This window comes from Tamandua tetradactyla, chromosome X (assembly GCF_023851605.1).
Source record: "Tamandua tetradactyla isolate mTamTet1 chromosome X, mTamTet1.pri, whole genome shotgun sequence".
Lineage (NCBI taxonomy): Eukaryota > Metazoa > Chordata > Mammalia > Pilosa > Myrmecophagidae > Tamandua > Tamandua tetradactyla.
Window position 1 is genome coordinate 122,771,552 of NC_135353.1, and position 21,832 is coordinate 122,793,383.

A 21,832-nucleotide genomic window follows, 5' to 3' on the forward strand; every position below is an offset into this window, starting at 1 on the left:
GCTGTGGGGTTCTCTGTTCTCTCCGAATCTCCCACTTTCTCCAAAATGTTTCCTCTTTTATAGGATTCCAGTAAACTAATCAATAATCACCCAAATTGGTGGAGACATGCCTCCACTTAATCCAGTTTAATAATGACTCTTGATTGGGTCACATCTCCAGGGAGATGATCTAATTACAGTTTCAAACATACAGTACTGAATAGGGATTAGAAGAAATGGCTGCCTTTACAAAATGGGATTAGGATTAAAACATGGCTTTTCTAGGATACATACATCCTTTCAAACTGGCACACTATCATTGTACACTCTAGGCATTCCTAGATTATATCATCTCAGTCTTTATCATTTATCTTTCCTTCTGGTTTTATATGTGCCTCCAGCCCTCCTCCCTCTATCATTCTCATGTTCAGCTTCATTTAGTGTACTTACATTATTGTGCTACAGTCAGGTAGTATTGTGCTATCCATTTCTGAATTTTTATAATCAGTCCTGTTGCACAATCTGTATCCCTTCAGCTCCAATTACCTAATCTCTACCCTATTTCTATCTCCTGATGATGTCTGTTCATAACTGAAATTCTCCAAGTTCATGCATTAATATTAGTTCATATCAGTGAGACCATACAGTATTTGTCCTTTCGTTTCTGGCTAATCTCACTCAGCATAATGTCCTCAAGGTCCATCCACATTGTTACAAGCTTCACAACTTTATTCTGTCTTACAGCTGCATAATATTCCATCGTGTGGATATACCACAGCTTGTTTAGCCACTCTTCTGTTGATGGACATTTGGGCAGTTTCCATCTCTTGGCAATTGTAAATAATGCTGCTATAAACATTGGCATGCAAATGTCTGTTTGTGTCCTTGCCCTCATGTCCTCTGAGTAGATACCTAGCAATGGTATTGCTGGATTATATGGCAATTCTATTCCAAGTTTTATAAGATATTTCCCTACATTTTTTCCTAAAAGTTTTAGGGTCTTAGCTCTAATGTTTGGGTCTTTGATCCATTTTGAGTTAATTTTGTACAGGGTGTGAGATATGGGTCCTCTTTCATTCTTTTGCATGTGGATATGCAGTTCTCCAGGCACCATTTATTGAAGCGACTGTTCTGTCTCAGGTGAGTTGGCTTGACTGCCTTATCAAAGATCAATTGTCCATAGATGAGAGGGTCTTTATCTGAACACTCTATTAGATTCCATTGGTCAGTATATCTATGTTTATGCCAGTACCATGCTGTTTTGACCATTGTAGTTTCAAAATACGCCAAAGTCAGGTATGTTCTCTGACTTCATTTTTCTTTCTCAGGATATTTTTAGCTATTTGGGGCACCCTGCCCTTCCAGATAAATTTGGTTATTGGTTTTTCTATTTCAGAAAAGTAAGTTTTGGGGATTTTAGTTGTTATTGCATTGAATGTATAAATCAGTTTGTGTAGAATTGACATCTTAACTATATTTAGTCTTCCAATTCATGAACATGGTATGCCGTTGCATTTATTTAGGTCTTCTGTGATTTCTTTCAGCAGTTTCTTGTAGTTTTCTTTGTATAGGTCTTTTGTATCCTTAGTTAAATTTATTCCTAAGTGTTTTATTCTTTTAGTTGCAATTGTAAATGGAATTGTTTTTCTTGATTTCCCCCTTAGTTTGCTCATTACTAGAGTATAGAAACCCTACAGATTTTTGAGTGTTGATCTTGTGATCTGCCAGTTTGCTGTACTCATTTATTAGCTCTAGTAGTTTTGCCGTGGATTTTTTGACATACAATATCATATCATCTGCAAACAGTGAGAGTTTTACTTTTCCTTTCCAATTTTGATGCCTTGTATTTCTTTTTCTGTCTAATTGCTCTGGCTAGAACTTCCAACAAAATGTTGAATAACAATGGTGACAGTGGGCACCCTTGCCTTGTTCCTGATCTTAGGGAGAAAGCTTTCCATCTTTCCTTATAGAGGATGATGTTAGCTGTGGTTTTTTCATATATTCCCTTTATCATGTTGGGGAAGTTCCCTTCTATTCCTATCCTTTGAAGTGTTTTCAAAGAGAAAGGATGTTGAATTTTGTGAAATGCATCGATCAAGATGATCACGTGGTTTTTCTGCTTTGATTTGTTGATATGGTGTATTGCATTAATTTATTTTCTTATGTTGAACCATCCTTGCATATCTGGGATGAATCCAACTTGGTTATGGTGTATAATTCTTTTTATGCGCTGCTGGATTTGATTTGAAAGAATTTTGTTGAGGATTTTTCCTAGTATATTAATTAGAGAGGTTGGTCTGTAATTTTCTTTTATTGTAATATCTTTGTCTGGTTTTTGTATGAGGGTGATGTTGGCTTCATACAATGAATTAGGTAGTCTTCCCTCTATTAAGTTTTTTTGAAGAGTTTGAGCAGGATTGGTACTAATTCTTTCTTGAGTATTTGGTAGAATTCACATGTGAAGCCATCTGGTCCTGGACTTTTCTTTTTTGGGGAGCTTCTTAATGACTGATTCAATTTCTTTATTTCTGATTGGTTTGTTGAGGTCATCTATTTCTTCTCAAGTAAACTATCGTTGTTCATGACTTTCTAGGAAGTTGTCCATTTCATCGATGTTGTCTAACTTATTAGCATAAAGTTGTTCATAGTATCCGCTCATTACCTCCTTTATTTCTGCAGGGTCAGTGGTTATGTCTCCTCCTACATTCCTGCTTTTATTTGCATACTCTCTGTTCTTTTCTTTGTCAGCCTTGCTAAGGGTCCATCAATTTTATTGATTTTCTCAAAGAACCAACTTCTGGTTTTGTTCATTTTCTCAATTGTTTTCAGTTCTCAATTTCATTTCTTTCTGCTCTAATTTTCGTTACTTGTTTCCTTTTGCTTGCTTTCAGATTAGTTTGCAGTTGGTTTTCTAATTCTTTGAAGTGAACAATTAATTCCATGATTTTTGCTCTTTCTTCTTTTTTTATGTAGGCATTTAGGGCAATAAATTTCCCTCTTAGCAATACCTTTGCTGCATCCCATAATCTTTTTTTTTTTTTTTTTTTTTTTTTGGCATGGGCAGGTCGCAGGAATCGATCTCAGCTCTCTGGCACAGCAGGCGAGAACTCTTGCCACTGAGCCACCACTGCCCACCCTGCATCCCATAAATTTTGATATGCTGTGTTCTCATTTTCATTTGCCTCAAGATATTTACTGATTTCTCTTGTAATTTCTTCCTTGACCCACTGGTTGTTTAAGAGTGTCTTGCTTAGCCTCCATATATTTGTGAATTATCTGGCCCTCTGCCTATTATTGATTTCCAACTTCATTCCTTTATGATCCGAGAAAGTGTTTTGTCTGATTCAATCTTTTTAAATTTATTGAGACTTGCTTTGTAACCCAGAATATGGCCTGTCCTTGAGAATGATCCATGAGCACTTGAGAAAAAGGTGTATCCTGCTGTTGTGGGGTGTAGTGTTCTATAAATGTCTGTTAAGTCTAGTTCTCTTATTGTATTATTCAAATTCTCTGTTTCTTTATTGATCCTCTGTTTAGATGTTCTATCCATTGAAGAAGAACGGGGAATTGAAGTCTCCAACTATTATGGTAGATGTGTTTGTTTCTCTTTTCAGTGTTTGCCTCATGTATTTTGGAGCACTCTGGCTTGGTGCATAAATATTTATGATTGTTATATCTTCTTGTTGAATTGTTCCTTTTATTAGTACATTGTGTCCTTCTTTGTCTCTAGTTGTTTACATTTGAGGTCTAATGTGTTGGATATTAGTATAGCTACTCCTGCTCTTTTCTGATTGTTGTTTGCATGAAATATCTTTTCCCAACCTTTCACTTTCAACCTATGTTTATCCTTGGGTCTAAAATGCGTCTGCAGTAGACAACATGTAGATGGGTCCTGTTTTTTAATCCATTCTGCCAGTCTATGTCTTTTGATTGGGGAGTTTAATCCATTAACATTTAGTGTTATTAATGTATGGGCAGTAGTTTCTTCTACCATTTTGCCTTTTGGATTTTATGTATCATAGCTAATTTTTCCCCTTTTTATGTTTATGTAAAAACGTTTACGTTTAGAAATGAATAGTCTTCATTTCTACACTCTTCTCCACACCTCTCTCTGCTGTCTTTTCCTATCTGTCTCTAGTGCTCCCTTTAGTATTTCTTGCCGAGCTGGTCTCTTGGCCACAAATTCTCTCAGTGATTTTTGTCTGAAAATGTTTTAATTTCCCCCTCATTTTTGAAGGACAATTTTGCTGGATATAGAATTCTTGGTTGGCAGTTTTTCTCTTTTAGAATCTTAAATACATCATACCAATGTCTTCTTTCCTCTATGGTTTCTGCTCAGAAATCTACATAGTCTTATTGGGCTTCCCTTGTATGTGATGGATTGCTTTTCTCTTGCTGCTTTCAAAATTCTCTCTCTCTTTCACATCTGACGTTCTGATTAGTAAGTGTCTTGGAGTATGTCTATTTGGATCTATTCTGTTTGGGGTACATTGCACTTCTTGGATCTGTAATTTTAAGCCTTTCATTAGAGTTGGGAAATTTTCAGTGATAATTTCCTCCATTAGTCTTTCTCCTCCTTTTCCCTTCTCCTCTCCTTCTGGGACACCCACAACATGTATATTCATATGCTTCATGTTGTCATTCAATTCCCTGAGTCCTTGCTCATGTTTTTCCACTCTTTTCCCTATATTTTCTTTTGCTTGTCAGATTTCAGATGTCCCATACTCCAGTTCACTAATCCTTTCTTCTGCCTCTTGAAATCTAACACTGTATGTTTCCACTGTTTTTTTTTAATCTTCTACTGTGCCTTTCATTCCCATAAGTTCTGTGATTTTTTTCAGACTTTCGATTTCTCTTTTGTTTGCCCATTTCCTTCTTTATATCCTCCCTCAATTCGTTTATTTTATTTTTGATGAGATTTTCCATGCCTGTTCAAACATCCTGAATTTATTGTTTCAACTCCTGTGTCTTATTTGAATTGTTGGTTTGTTCCTTTGACTGGGCCATATCTTAAATTTTCACAGTATTACTTTGAATTACAAATTCAAATTCAAATTACATAGTATTACAAATAATAATTTTCATTATTTTTTCCTGGTGTCTAGGCATTTAATTTACTGAATTAGTTTATTTTGGAGATTGTTTTCACTCTTTTACCTAGGATTTTCTTGCTGGATGGCTTTGTTCTCTATCTGTTCTTTAACATTCTGTTCAGCTTATTCTAGACCTCTAACATGGATTTTGTTTTAACAGATCAGAATTTTTCAGTTCTTGTTTCTTGTTTCTTGCTCTGTCTCTATGGAGTGGTTGGTTTTTTGTTTTTTTTTTTTTCTTTTTTTGCTTAGGAGGGTCTACTTAGACATTATAGATCCTAGTCAGACTTTCCAAGACCAGACTGGCCTCCTCTCAGGGGGAAAGAGTTACCTGCATGTCTTCCCTGACGGTAAGACCCAGCAGGTTGGAAGATTTTCCTATGAAGCCTCTAGACTCTGTTTTTCCTATCCTGCCCAGTGTGTGGCGCTTGTCTGCCTGTGAGTCCCACCAGCATAAAGTGATACAGTACCTTTAACTTCAGCAGACTCCCTGCTGGGACCATCGTTGCAACAGGGAGAGGTTGCAGGCTGGCTTTAATGGCTTCCATTTTCCAGTGCCTGGGGTCTGAATTCCTTGAGGGATTCCATCTGAGCAGCCTTTTTGCCTCTCAAACAAGCTTAATTCTGCACTTGCCATGGGACAGTTGGAGTCTGAGAAGCCTTGCATTTTTATCTAATGAGTAGTTAAGCAGTAAAAACAAAGCAAAAAAAAAACTTTTCAGAGCAGGACTCCTGTTCTTCAGGTTTGTTAATCTAGAGCTTAAATTTGTACATTGCTCTATGTATCTCTAGGTCCTATGTGCCCCCCCCTTTTTTTAGGGTACAGACCTTTTCGAGTATTTTGTGCTGTCCAATCAAAAAATCCTGTTGTTTTTTTTTTGTCAGCACTGCTCTCTCTGTGCTTGGGCAAAACCCAGTAATTACAGCTTTTATTTGAGGTTTATCTGAGCTAGGGGCCTATTTTTAGTAGTCAGAATTTGTTAATTAATTCCACAATTGGAGCTTGGTTGAGTTCAGGCCCTTGCTGTTAATGAAGTCTCTTTCCTTTCCCCTCTGGCAACCAGCCTATGGGGGAGGGGCACCGGCCTCCAAGGCTTGAGGGACTCACAGTTCTAGGTGGGACTGCAGCTAGTCCAGCTTGTCCAGACTGGTGTATGCTGTGTCTGGTCACCAATGTGGCACCACCAGCCACTGGTGTGGCTATTTCCTGGCTGCTCTGTAGGAACAACTAAATTCCACACCTCACTAAGCCCACCATCTTGGACCATCTCCTTTTTTTTATGGCATTTTTGAATGGGATAATTTTCAATCAAAAAGTTCATAAATGAAAGATTTCCCAATGGGTGGGTACTTAAGAAGCAGATTTGTCAATGGGACTATTTCAATGTTTGGATAAGGAGGTAGCTGAAAAGTGGTAAGGAGAATGCTAAGTATGATGTCACAATAACTCTTGCCCTTGTATAAATAAACTCTTCTCCTTGAGTATGGATGGAAATGTGAATATGAGAAATCACTGTGATTGTATTATGTTATATAGCAAAAGGGATGTTGCAGACATAATAATGGCTACTCATCAACTGACTGTACAATAAGATTATCCAGGTGGGCCTAATTTAATCACAGGAGACCTTTAAAGAAGAAGAGTTTTCTACTGCTGGTGGCAAAAGGGGATGTCAGAGAGATGCAAAGAGTAAGGATTTGATTTGTGCTAGTTCGCTTTGAAATTGAAGAGGGCCACGTAGTGAGGAACTGGAGAGGGCCAGAAGCAGAGAGAAGCCACTCATTGACAGTCAGCAAGGAAATAGGGACTTTGGTCCTACAATAACAAGGAAATAAATTCAGCCAACAACTCGAATAAGACTGGAGTCTTCCCTAGAGACTCCAGGGAAGAGTCCAATGTGGCCAACACTTAAAACTTCAGCTGAGACCCTTAAGCAGGAAACCCAGCCGTGCCTGACTGGATGTGTGACCTACAGAACAGAGACAATAAATGGGTGTTGTTTTAAGTGGATGCTTTGTTTTCTTAACACACAATTTGTTAAATGCAATAGAAAACAAATGCAGAAGTATTTGTCAGTGGGTGATTTGCCACAGTAAAGACAGGGGAATTTTCAAGGGAATTATTTACTAAGGGCTTGGGGATTTGTGATTTATAGGCTTGGTGACAGTAGAAATTTGTAAATGTTGTGATTTATCCACAGTGAGTATGTATTAGTGGGGTATGTCATCCCAGAGGGGATGGTTGTCCTGAGCTCAGAAGTCATTGAAAATGGCATTTGTCAGTAGGGGGTCAGTGTTTTTGCATTGTAAGAAAAGCACTGCAAATGAGCATATTAAATATTTATAACATCTTTGGCAGTGATTATCAGGATCATGAGATAAATTAAGGTTTCCAGGGTGCATTCAGTCATTGCTATTAATATACATTATTTTCAATATTATAGATTAATTACTGATATTAAATATTATTTGCAATATTGTAAATAATCATTACTGATGGGATTTGTCACTGCTAAAGTTATGTTAAATTACATTTACCATTATTATTACTAATAATAACTAATACTTAAGAGAGCTGTGTGCCTACACTATTGTAAATACTTTATATATGTGACTTCATTTAATACTCACATTGTCTCTATAAGTTGGTCATTACTTTTACCCCCATTTTACAGATATGAAAACTGAGGCAGAGAGAGCTAATGTGATTTTCCTGACACACAGCTAAGACAGGAATGTGCAAGATATTTTTCCCCTAAATTTTAAACAGGCAGTAGGTAAAATTTTTTTCTTTAAAAAAATATTACACGGATTCAAATTTAAAAACACATACTGACCTGGTTCAAAATTTTTTAAAACTTTATTGAGATGTAACAAACTTACAATAAAATTCACCCATTTAAAGTATACAATTAAATTAATATATTCAGAATTGTGCAACCATCACCACAATCAGATTTTAGAACATTTTCATCACCCCTGAAAGAAACCCTGTACCCATTAACAGTCTATCCCCATTCCTCCCACCTCCATCCCCTACCCTAGCCCTAGACAACCACTTATCTATTTTGTCTCTAGTTTTGCATATCCTGGACATTTCACATAAATGGAATCACAATTTGTGATCTTCTGTGACTGGCTGCTCTCATTTAATGTGTTTCCAAGGTTCATCCACGTTGTGGCATGTACCAGTACTTCATTCCTTTTTATTATCCTATTGTACAGATCTAGTGCATTTTGTTTATCCATGCCATCAGTTGGGTTGTTTCCACTTTGGGCTGTTAGGAATAATGCTCGTATGAACATATGTGTAGAAGTATTTCTCATGGACATGCATTTCCATTTCTCCTGTGCTGATACCTAGGAGTGGAATTTTTGAGGACATGCCAAACTGTTTTTCCACAGTAGCTGCACAATTTGCATCCCCACCAGCAATGTATCAAAGTTCCAATTTCTCCACATCCTTGTCAACACACTACTTTTAGTGTTCTAAAAAATTACTATAGCCATCTTAGTGGGTGTTAAGTGGCATCTCTTTGTAGTCTGATTTGCACTTCCCTAATGACCAATGATGTAGAACATATTTTCATATGCTTATTGGCCATTTAGATATCTTCTATGAAGAAATATATATTCATATCCTTTGCCCATTTTAAATTAGGTTATTTATTTGTTTTTATATTTGAGCTGTAAGAGTTATATATTCTGAATACAAGTCCCATATCAGATAAATGTTTATGATAAATGACTTGCAAATACTTTCTCCCATTCTGAAATTTGTCTTTTCATTTTCTTGATGATGTCCTTTGAAGCAAAAAAGTTTTAATTTGAATGAAGTTCAATTTATCCATCTTTTATTTCGTAGCTGGTCCTATTGCTATCATATCTAAGAAACCATTACAGGGCAGAATTTGAATACAGATCTGGCTCCAGATTCATGTTCTTAATCATTACATTATACTGCCTGTCTACAAATTAAATCAGTAATATTACATATCAAATTATTTTTTAACATTTCATGTGTTTTGACATGAAAAATATCCATGGGGCCAACTACCCAGAATCCTTCAGATGTTGTGCTAGGGCTGGAGGACAATTACTGGCTGTGAGACAATGATGCCCAGTATTTAGGGAGAACTATTGAGAGCCAGGTGAAAGAGGGATAAAGTGCTACCCACTAAGCTGGATTCCCCCATGTTCTTCACCTCACACAGTTGTAATACCTACATGCTTCCTCTCAGACTGTCAGACTCTCCCAAGCAGAGATTTACAAAGATATAAGGAATGCTGGGGTGAGGGGTGGGGTGGGGTGCAGGGAGAACTGTTCATTTTAATGGATTTTCAAGAAGGGTGAAAGGAGACAGATATAGTGACCCCAGGACTACAGATCCTGTCAGGAGTCTATCCCAGGGCTCTGAGGCAAGCCTGGACTTCCCACTTGCTACTTAATGTCTTGTCAGCCACAGCAAGGGAATAAACAGTCTTTGGGATGGGGGAGCAATTGGAGAGAGTAGAAAATAGACAGTGGGAAGACTAGGAAATAAACAATGGGAATTCTGAACATACCGTTGATTGAGATAACCAAAAGGGTAAGGTAACCTATTCCAGGTATTGGGGAAGAGCTAGAAGCAGCAGGAACAGCTTGAGATTCCAGAGGATAGCCTCAGGGCAGAGGAAACATCCCAATAATCTAGAAAAATGCCATAGGGACCAGGGAACAGTCACTGAAGTGAACAGTAAGAATGACTATCAAACAGCCAGAAAGGCCAAGGAATAATCCTTTTAGTAGGAGGACAGTCAGGGAGACCCTGAAACAGCTGACTGGAAGAGGAAACAATTTCCAGATGTCATGCAATAGCCAGAAATACCTAGAAAACAGCCTGAGAGATAGGAGATCAGTTTCTAAGGACAAAGGAACAGCTATAGAAATAAGGAAACAGCTGGAGGAACAAGGGGACAGTGTCTTGACCTGAGGGACAGACGAACTGTCAAATATCTGGAAAGACCACAGAACAGTCCTTGTGTTTCCAAGATAGCCATGGGAACAACAAAACAGCTAGAGGAACAACAGAAAAGTCTCTGAGTATCAAGCTACAGCCCCACAGACCAAGGGACAGTCAGAAAAATAAGAAAACAGCCTGGAGGACTGGAGAGCTATCATCATCCAAGAAAAAACTGTAGAGAAGAGCCAACAAACTAGCACACAGACAAAAAATAAGGGAACAATGATTGGTGCCAGATAGGGTCATCAGATAGTGTGGGGAGATATCTCAGCATTAAAGACACTAAATTGATGACTGGTGGGTATTCAATAGACACAGTGATGAGTCTGAACGTACCCAGGATTGAGGAAGCAACCACACTACTCAGTAGAGCAGGAGACATGGTTATGGAAGCACTTGAGGGCCAAAGACCCTATAGTGGTGGTTAATATCAGATCAGAAACAATGATGGACTCTAATGTTCGGGCTTGAGGGGAGTCAATGCACTGCATTAGGGGACAATGAGGGATAAGCATACACAATGATGAAGTATACATAATGATGGGGGCTGACGAATGGGCTGATACTGTCACAAATATAAACCATGTATGGCTAAGGAGCAGACAGTGATAAGGGGCTAAGGTGAGGTCAGCAGACACAATGGTGATTCTTTATAAAGATCGAAGACACCGTATTTGTTACCAAGATAGACAAATGCAGTGATGAGGCTAACATAGGGTCAGAGTAGTCACATAGAGGGTTAACATACACTGGGATGGGTCATATGCATTGTGCTGGGGTGTCATGAGACTCGTCAGGGATCAATAGGAACAGTGATGGGGATTAATACAGGGTCAGCAAATAAGTGTTGGGATTTATGAGGGTCAAAGACACCATGCTTATACCTAACAGGTGAACAGCAAGGTGAGGCTAGGCAGACATTTTGCTGGGGGCTCATGAAAGTAAAGTCTTTGCTATTATGGATAATTCAGAACCAATAGACAGAGGGATGGTACCTAGGATAGGGTTAACAGATACATTGTTAGGTTCTCATGGATGCCAAAGACACTGTACTCTTGGCTAATGGAGTATAAACAGACACCATGATAGGGGCAAATGTGGCATCAGCAGGCTCTACTAAGGCCTCAAGAGGTCAAAGACAATACAAGTGGTTGATTGGGGTATGGAGGGATTTGAAACAGTGAATGGACTATTGTAAGGAGAGAAAACACTGTGATAGTCCTTCAAGGGGGTCATACTCTGTGCTGGTAGTTAACAAATCAAAAGATATTAATGTATAGTCAGCACATAATACCAATGGGCTGTAATGTATTGGATGAAGACACAGCAATGGGGGCTATTTTAAGAAAAACAGATACTCTGCTCAGTCTTTAATAAGGTTAAAAAATTTTGAAATGGTAGTAAATGGGGGATTAGAAGACAGAGAAGGGCACGTGTGCTCTGCAGATGTGCTGGAGGCTGAGGAAGATCAGAGTTACCATATTGGTAGCTAGTAGGGGGAGAGCAGACAGATATTGTTGCTATTGCAAAGCTAGTTGACATTATATTGTAGGTTCATGGGGTCAAACACACTGTATTGGTGACTAATAAGTAAACAGCAGAGAAAGTAATGGGATCTAACGTACGAAGAACAGACTTAGAACTTACTGGATTAAATATATTATATTGGTAGCCAGTGGAGGTTTGACAGACACAATGGCCAGGGCTAAAGGCATCAACAATATTAGGCATAAAGGAAGGTAATAAGACACGTTGTTGTGAGCTAATGGGAGATCAACAGCCACCATGCTGGGCCTAAAGTAGGTAATAAGACACTATGTTGTAAAGTAATGGAAGCAGCAAAAATTGGAATGGCAGCTAAAGGGGTGGTAAGAACTGCTATAAGCTAATAGGTTGTTAGAAGACACTGTAGTGACAGACAATGGGGGTTAAAAGTACTATAGTGGCAGCTAAAGGAGGATCAAGCAGGCTGCTGGGAGTCAAATACATTGTAGTCCTGGCCAATGGGGGATCACCATATATAGGGATGGTACCTAGGGGAGGGTCTGCTCACCCCATCATGGGGCCTCAGAAAAGCTTATTTTCACAGAGCAAGACAATTTGTAAAGCCTTAGGAAGAATGAGTTTCTCAGTGCCAGTGTCCTCCAACTGATCAAGCAGTCAGGATACTGTTTCTCTCCAGGCAGCCTAAGTCTGACTCCTGTCGTAGAAATAGGGAAATTTTTATTGGTTTGTTTTAAAATTTTAATTGAGATATAATTCACTTGAAATGCACAAATATTAAGTTCACTCATTTGATGACTACTGTTTGAAATGCACAAATCTTAAGTTCACTGATTTGATGACTACTGCACCCACCCATTAGCACACTTACCAATCAAGATACAGATTATTTCCATCATTCTAGAAAGTTCCCTCTTCCCTAGAAAGTGGTTATTTGAGGGGTGTGTCAATTCTCACAGAAAAATGATCTGCTTTCTGACTCTATAGACTACTTTTGTGTATGTGTAACTTTTTCCATAATAAAATATTTTTTGTATGCTGTATGGTGAGCGTCACATTTAATTCTTTCTCCATGTGAGTATCCCCTTATTGCAGGACTGTTTGCTGAATTTTTGTTTATTTGGTTTTTCATTTGTTTGTTTGCTTGTTTGTTTGTTTGGGAAGTGCATGGGCTGGGAATTGAACCTGGGTCTCCCATATGACAGGCGAGAATTCTACCACTGAACTACCCTCACACCCCCTTCATAATAAAATTGTAAAACACTAAATTTAACTTTTTAAATGCCTGAGCTGAAGATCGAAAGAACTGGTAAGATGGCATCTTGATAAATTAAGTTAATAAATGAGGAGAGCACGCTGTATACAAAATGTACAAAGTATAATATGTACATTCAAGTGTACGGTATATTTTGGGGCATCTGATAATCTGAATATCATGGGTCATCATAATCATCTAAGGACATTTAGCAAAAATAAAAAAATCTCAATGTAGCAACAAATTACTGTGTATAGTGCTACCAAATACTAAAGGTAAACAATTTGCTTTTGCTTATTTAAAAAAGGTGCAATTAAAAAAACATTCTCAGAGAAAGTTGAGGGGTTCACCACTAACTGACCCCTACCTAAAGGAAATTCTAAAGGGTAGTTTTCAAGAAAAGAGGAAAATGATCCTGGAATGCAGAAATGGCTGAAGAGCAAAAGGTGGTGATTATGTAGTTAAAACTAAATGAAGACTGCCCATATAAAATAACGTTTTATGGAGAGATATACATATATGCATGCACAAACATATTACATATAAACATTAATAAAATGCAAAACATCATTATATTTTGAAATATATATGTACACATGTATATGAGTAAAATTGCTATTAAACGACTGGCAAGAATTTTAAAAGACTGATAATCAAGTACTGGGGAATATGTGGGAAAATGGAAACGTTCTCAAATTGCACAGGAGAGTGGAAATTACTACAATTTGGAGAAACAAAATTAATATTTAATAAACGTTGAAAATTTTCTGCATCAACCAGGGCACAGCCAGGAGACGGAAATCACACCAGTTTTTTTAAGAGAGAACTTAATATACAAAACCATTTTTAGCTAGTTAGGAAGTGGTTAACCAAGCTACTGAAAAGACAAAAAGAGAAAACTAAATTTATAAAAGGGGAGTCAAATGTAGGAAGTGGCTACTACTACTAGGGCTAAGGTAACAAAGTGAAGAAGTTGGATTTATTAAATTAGAATGGTAAGGGAGGGGTCTCCTGGGCTATGACTCAGACCTCTAATGAGATGGCACCAGTAAACTAATGCTAGGTCTCTGAGGTAGGTGGGATGCCATAAGGCTGGTTCAGTAAGTGCTGGAAAACCACAAAATAGATTAAACTGTTACTATAGCAAGGAATTGCTGCTGCTTAACTGAAGGAACTATGCTGGGCTGATGTTGACATGAATAGGAAGTTAACAGGAAGAAAGGAGCAAAGTTCCTTCTCCAGACTCATAGTTTATCTCTAATACCTTTTAGTGGCAAGGCCCAACAGGGAGCAGCTGGCAAGACATTAATGTGGTGTGTAGTCACAGCCCTAGTATTACAGGGCACAGAACAGAAGGGTGGGTGGGTTTGGAATTGGAGAGACAATAACTTAATAACTGTCATGCTACCTATACCCTGTGACCCATCAGTTCCCTTTCTAGGTCTAGATGCTGAACACAGAAACAATACAAATGAACATTACTAGGGAAATGGAAAGAAAAGTGAAAAAATCAAATCTATTTTATCAACAAGAGAAGCTCTTGGAATGGCAACAGTACATGAAAAAAGCAAGCTTCAGAACTTTCAACATAGTGTGATGCCATTTACATGAGTTTCTTAAAATATAGTATTAACATATTGAGAACTTCACATTACACACACACACACACACACACACACACACACACACAAATAACTCAGAGTAGATTAAAAACTGAAGAACCAGGCATGGTCCAGGAGAAGATATCTGCAACACACACAGCTGACAAAGAACTCCTATATTCACATATAATTAAAAAAACAATAAACAATATTTCAACCAAGAAATAAACATGATCAAGCTATTAGAAAACAATGAGCAAAAGGAATGAAAAGAAAAAAACCAAACAGCCAAACAACAAATAAGATGTTCAAGCTCACCACTAGTTAGGGAAATCCAAATGAAAACAACAATGAGCTATTCCCGAAGAGGAACAGGACATTTTCTCATAGCAATGTAGGTGCCAAATCCTTACAGGCACACTCTGTCCATGTGCCCTGGTGACCAGATGTCACAAGGTGTTTGACCAAATTGTGAGGGGAGTCTTCACAGGGAGATACTTTATCGAATGTTCAAGATAAGGACCGGGCTAGGTGAGTCCTTTGATGTTCTGTGAGGTGTGCTTTGCGGCAAAAAGCTTTCCCACATTCTTGACATTCAAAGGGTCTCTCTCCTGTATGAATTCGTTGATGTTCAATAAGACGTATTTTTACATAGAAGGCATGTCCACATTCACTACATTCATAAGGTTTTTCTCCTGTGTGCGTTTTTTGGTGTTGACGAAGAGATTTTTTCATGCTGAAGATTTTTCCACATTCACCACACTCATAGGGTTTCTCTCCTGAATGCATTCTCTGATGTTCAATGAGGCGTGCTTTAACATAGAAGGCATTACCACATTCATTACATTCATAAGGTTTCTCTCCTGTGTGAATTCTCTGATGTATACCGAGAGATGAGTGCACCCTGAAAGATTTCCCACATTCATTACACTGATAGGGTTTTTCACCTGTATGAGTTCTCTGATGATTATTGAGAGTCATCTTCATTCTGAAAAATTTCCCACATTCACCACATTTATAGGGTTTCTCACCTGTATGGATTCTTTGATGGTGAGTTAGGGATTTCTTCGCACGGAAATTTTTACCACATTCACCACACTCATAGGGTTTCTCTCCTGTGTGAGTTCGCTTGTGTTGGGTAAGGGAAATCTTTACACGAAATGTTTTCCCACATTCACTACATACATATGGTTTCTCCCCTGTGTGAGTTCTCTGATGAATCGTGAGGGTTGCCTTTTCAGAAAAGGTTTTTCCACATTCATTACATTCATAGGGTCTCTCTCCTGTGTGAGTTCTCTGATGTAGAATGAGTTGTGACTTCCTGCCAAAAGATTTCCCACATTCATTACATTCAAAGGGCTTCTCCCCTGTATGGGTTTTCGAATGAGCAATGAGGTATGAACTTGCACTGAAGGTTTTTCCACATTCACCACATTCATAGGGTCGCTCCCCTGTGTGTAGTCTCAGATGTTCAATAAGATTTGATTTCCTGCAGTAAGTTTTTCCACATTCATGACATTCAAAATTTTTACGTCCTGTGTGTATTCTCTTATGTCTAACAAAGCCTGTTTTTTTATGGAAGACTTTCCCGCATCCATTATATTCAACAATTTGATTCAAAGTTTGAATCTTCCGGGACTGAAGGAAATTCTCATCATGTCTGAGGGCATTACGCCCAACAGAATTGTTGCCACACAACAGTGAGTGAGATCCTTTAAAAACATAAATCAGATTATGTCACTATTTCACTCAAACCCAACAATGGTTTCCCTTCTTACACAACAAAATCAAACTCCTTAGTATAGCCTATAAAACTCAATATAATTTGGTCCCCTGCTAATTCTCTGATGTCACCTCTAAATACTCTCACACTCACTCACCCTCCTCAAGCTGCACTGGCCTCTTTGTCATTCCTAGGATATACCACTCTGACTAGGATTGACACTTGCTATTCTCTCTGTCCAGAACGTTGAAAGGCTACATGGCTATATGATTCCCATATCACTGATGTCTGAACTCTAACGGTAATTTCACCAAAAATTCTTCCCTAACCACATGTACAGCCCCATTATCATCTATGCTTCTTAATCTTCCCTTCACTAGACTGAAAGCCCCAGGAAAGGAGATATCATTTTATTCACTGATGAATCTCCACACCTAGAACATGGCCAGCATACAGTTGATACTCATTTATGATTTGTTGGGTCATTAAATGAATGCTTGTCAACAGAAGACACCTAAGGTAATGGAGGGAAGGAAGGCAACTGAGAACACTAAAAGAGGAGAATAACTAGGAATAAATGTCTAAGACAAGGCAGGCAGGGTTAGGTAACAGTGATAAAGCACCTTACAAAAATTAACATAAAATTGAGTATTTAAGTGTGAGTGATTTAGGTATCTAAAGCATGTAAACCTACTATCCTCTAGTCTTTTTTTTTTTTCTCCTCTAGTCATTTTTAAAGAGCGAAGGCCTCTAAAAAGAGATTCCTGAAAAACATTCCACAGAATAACCTTGGACCTGAATTCCTAGGATCTTATTTCCTGTTTTCCATCTACCTGGTTCTTGCTCACTCACCTGGGTAACTATGGCTGGAGGATTCCTCCTCTAATATCCACAGCTCTTCTCCTCGCTCCAACTTGAAGATCATCTCTGGTTTGGCCACGCAGAGGCCTGTTAATGGGAAATGGCAGAGGACATGGGCCAAGTTGCCTGAGCTTTAGGGCCTCTGATGGAGGAGGAAGGTGCATCTTCAAGAGCTGCACAAGGAAGGGGCCCATTTAAACCTTTCATTAGGGAAGTGAGTACACACATATCTTCTTGGTACCCCAAACTGATCAATCATCTGTGACCCTTGAATCTGAAACTAAAATATCATTAAACTCTACAGCATTTTCACACATTACAGCACCCAAATAAGGAAATTCATGCTACCAGGAGCTACAGGGAAAATAATCCTCACCCACAGATGCCAGGTTGCTGTAGTTCTCCAGCATCACGTCCTTGTGCATTGCCTTCTGTGCAAAGTCTAGTCTTTGCCACTCCTGTTGGGTAAAATCCACAGCCACGTCCTCGAATGACACTGATTCCTGTAACAACAATCTGCAATGATCAGAATGGGAGACAGGGAAAAGACGTGTGGGAACTAATTCGCTTCCAAAAGAGCACTACTGAAAACTGACCAGGAATAGTTACACTGGACACTTGACTCCATGTGTTTGTTGTGTCCTACTTTGTGTATATGGGAATAGGGGTAGAAAAGTCTTGCTACTATGTTAATTTATCAATTTATGAATACTACTATTAACATTATGTGATTGGACCTGTACAAATTGTTGGGGAAATAAAAATGAGTAAGATACTGTATCTGCTTTCAAGGAGCTCATACCCTGGTAAGGACACTTGTAAATGAACACATATTCACGATGAGGCATGACAAGTACTATGAATACAGGGTTCAATGGGGTTTCAAAAGGGACAGAACTGAATTCCACCCTGTGTCGTCAGATTGTATTTCACTGGAGGAAGTAGGGCCTTGAATTCTTTTTTTTTTTATTTTAAAATAATTTTTTATTAGAGAAGTTGTAGGTTCACAGAAAAATCATACAGAAAATATAGAGCTGACATATTTATTAATACTTTGCATTAGAGTGCTACCTTTGTAGAAACTGATGAAAGAGTACTGTAACTGTGCTATTAATTGCAGCCCATAGTTTACATTAGAGTTCCCTGTTTATGCTGTACTGTCCTGTGTTTGTTTTTTTTATTCTACGGGCATATATACCACCTAAAATTTCCCCTTCTAATTACACTCACCCCCACATAATGTATTAACAAAAAATTTACTCTTAAATACCCAAACATTTTAAAAAGCCAATGCAAACTCATCACCCTTCCCCTGTCTACGTGGAACATGACTCCCAGGGGTATGGACCTTCCTGGCAATGTGGGACAGAAATCCTAGAATGAGTTGAGACTCAGTGTCAAGGGATTGAGAAAAACTTCTCAACCAAAAGGGGGAAGAGTGAAATGAGACAAAATAAACTGTCAATGGCTGAGAGATTCCAAACAGAGTCAAGAGGTTACCCTGGAGGTTATTCTTACGCATTAAACAGATATCATCTTGTTAGTCAAGATGTAATGGAGAGGCTGGAGGGAACTGCCTGAAAATGTAGAGCTGTGTTCCAGTAGCCATGTTTCTTGAAGATGATTGTGTAATGATATAGTTTTTACAATGTGACTGTGTGATTGTGAAAACCTTGTGTCTGATGCTCCTTTTATCTACCTTGTCAACAGAGGAGTAGAACATATGGAATAAAAATAAATAATAGGGGGAACAAATGTTAAAATAAATTTAGATTGAAATGCTAGTGATCAATGAAAGGGAGGGGTAAGGTGTATGGTATTTATGAATTTTTTTTTGTTTTCTTTTTCTGAATAGATGCAAATGTTCCAAGAAATTATCATGATGATGAATATGCAACTATGCGATGATATTGTGAATTACTGATTATATATGTAGAACAGAGATCAAAAGTTAAGAAAGTTTGAGTTTGTTTGGTGTTGTATTGTTTTTTTAATTTAAAAATTAAAAATGAAAAAGCCAACGAACAAAACCCCTAGAACCTGGGAACAGGAGGCTTGGAGGAAAAGTTCCCACAACTACCTTCTAGTCACTCTCCTTAGTTAATAGGTAACATGGCTCACTGCACTGCGCTTGCTCCCTAAAACTAGGTTTTTGTTTTCTCTAACACCTAGAACATACCAGGTATACACACTGAATGTCATGAACAACCTGTATTAACATTCATTAACCTGCAGATCTTATAACAGGAGTAGCTCTTCTCAGAAAATGATAGTCCCTTTATTTGTTTAGGGAATGGTGTATCATGGTATGCTAAACTGCAGTGCACAATTTTTTACAACTTCTTATCAATTTTAAGTCAAAAATGTATTTTGTTTGATCATTTTAACAATGTGTGAGGTTGTTAGGCTAGATGTTATTAGCATTTTACAGGCAAGACAGAAACACTATTCCCATATTTAGTACAAAACAGATCTGGGACATAAACCTTTGGTTTCCATCCTCATAAGTGCTTCTTTTCATGGCTTTGTATACATCATTTTAAGGTAATCTGATTTTGTAATGCTTTACAGTATAAGTAACCTCTATTTCTGGCATGTTAACTCTTGAGCCAATCAACCTAATAACTACTTCATAACCTGGGACACTTTAAGGCATTGTTATACTCTAACTCAATTTCACAGCTATGTTTGAGGGCCCCAAGAACCCAAGTTGCAGCAAAGCTGATCTTAAAGGACCAGAGAACACAATGGTCAAGCACGTTTTCAAGTCTTAATCTGGGCCTGGTAGGTCCTCATCAACAGTTTAGATGAGAAGTTAAAGCAATTGTGTGATGGAAGCATAAAGAAGGTCCATTTAGGGGTGAACACAAGCAGGGTAAGACCCTATTTTCAGTTCCAATGTCCCTAGGAGCCCTGTAGCTGGTTTACATTATCATTGATAGCACGGCAGAAAGCAATACTTCTGGAGTCCAGAAAATGTTAAGGAAAGGGCAAAAGCACAAAAAAGTTTCAACTAAATTAGTGCCTAGGATTTGAAAGGCAAAACAGTGCTAATTTCATCTATAACAAACCTAGAAAATGGTTCACCTCTTCATGAACCAGGTTTTATACAGATGGCTGACCATCAAGAAAACAAGAAAATTCCACCCTGAAGCCCAGGGGAAATAAGTGGTAGGCATTTCCCCATTTAACAGATGGTGCAGGGGCCTTATCAATTCACCATGGTGTTCTTACTGTGAAATACCCAGGCCTGAAGGGAAAAAGCTACCTTTATAGGAGGATATGGAACCAGAGACAAGCAAGGGCAGGGCCTGGGTGACCACTCATGATATAGCAGGAATTCCTCACATTAGTTGCATAGGTCCCTAAGCATAAGGGTCTACAAATACCCTAAAATTCCAAGCAAAATTGAATTTTGTTTCCTTCATGAATATGGGGCAACAGCATAAGGAAAGGCAGGAAGACATGAAATATACATGGTGAGTTCATGCAATCATATACAGTACAATATAGCAGGAAAATAGTGCTTTAGGCTCCAATGAGATAAATGGCTATGAGACATTCAAGGGCCAAAAGCGGAGAGATTTTCAATTTTCTGTAAATACTGGTCTTCAAAATAAATTTCCTAACACCATCAGAACATTTTCTGACCATTCCACAATATGTGTACATTTATAAATTATACAAAAGTATTGTCAAGTGTGGGAAAGGGAAAGAGTGTTATTCCCAGGATAAACGCATGAGTGGTTGGGTTGAAGATGATGCCATATACTGAAATTAGCAAAACAGGAGAGACAAATGGTTTGATAAAGGGAAAAACTGAGATCGATACTGAACCTGAGCTGGAAACATGATTCTGGAGCTCAGGAGAAAGGGCTAGGGGAGAAACCAAGGTTTGGGAGTCAATAATATTTCAGTACTAGCTGAAACCATCAAAATAAATCTATGGTTGAAAGAGAGAACACAAAGTTTGAAAGAAGCACCAAGTACAGAGTCTGAAGTGTGGCGCTCTAGAAAATAACAGGGAAGGCAGTTCCATGTGAAAGTGCCATGGGTAGTAAAGTATATACATTTACCTTCACAATCTCGAAAATGCAGTTGGGAAAATGGAAGATGAAAAAAAAAAACAGCATAACAATGGACTATGAGATGGGTACCTTTAGTAAACCAGACATTTGCAGTAATTTGTAATTTCAGGAGATACCCAGCACATCAGATAAAAGAGAAGAAACCAAGGGCAAACAGAAGAAGAGAAGTGGGCAAAGGTAGCAGGCATCCCTCAAGTTAAGACCTCTACCTTTAGAATCATCAGGGTCATGGAAACAAAGTAGGGAGTAGAGGAATAGATGGAAAAGAAAAAACAGAATAATGGAGGGAAAGAGAGTCCAAACAATTTAGAAGAATTACCACGTTGTGTGGATACAGCAGCCAGCTGAGGCAAAACCTGAATGTGAGAGCTCCACCATAAAGGGGAGCAACTGTCCTAAGAACTCAAGAATATGAACAATGAATCCAAAGAGAAGCAGGACACAGTGAAAAATAACTCCAGGCTGCCATACCAGATGTGGATTTTCTTTTAAGACAACTTAAATGGAACAAGCTACAGAACTCAGTTTTAAGGGCCCTCACTCCAGGAACTGAAGAGTGTCCCCAAGTTTGCCTATAAATTCCTCTGCTGCATAGCCTAGGGAGAAGGTCCCTTTTTATATCTCCCACTCGTTTACCTACAAGGCCTGGGATTTGGCCCTTCCATTCAGAGGGGAAAATTGCTATAGGAAGGCCTGCTGGGTAAATTTGGCATCACCTATATACAC

At 38.3% G+C, this 21,832-nt stretch overlaps 1 protein-coding gene across 4 annotated transcripts in view; it reads right to left on the bottom strand.

Annotated features, from left to right (window-relative positions):
* Window positions 1-7,913: 7,913 nt before the first annotated feature.
* ZNF157 (zinc finger protein 157) overlaps window positions 7,914-21,832 on the bottom strand; it is a 76,961-nt gene continuing 63,042 nt past the window's right edge. For 2 of the 4 annotated variants that reach the window (XM_077144896.1, XM_077144897.1), the window contains exons 3-5: window positions 17,395-17,521; window positions 17,010-17,105; window positions 7,914-16,146 (exon numbers count right to left, since the gene is read on the bottom strand). In XM_077144896.1, coding sequence (XP_077001011.1) covers window positions 14,945-16,146; window positions 17,010-17,105; window positions 17,395-17,521 — 1,425 coding nt within the window. In that variant the 3' untranslated portion in view covers window positions 7,914-14,944. Of the gene's footprint in view, window positions 16,147-17,009; window positions 17,192-17,394; window positions 17,535-21,832 lie in introns of those variants that run through there. The other 2 variants (XM_077144898.1, XM_077144899.1) reach the window with 2 other exon arrangements.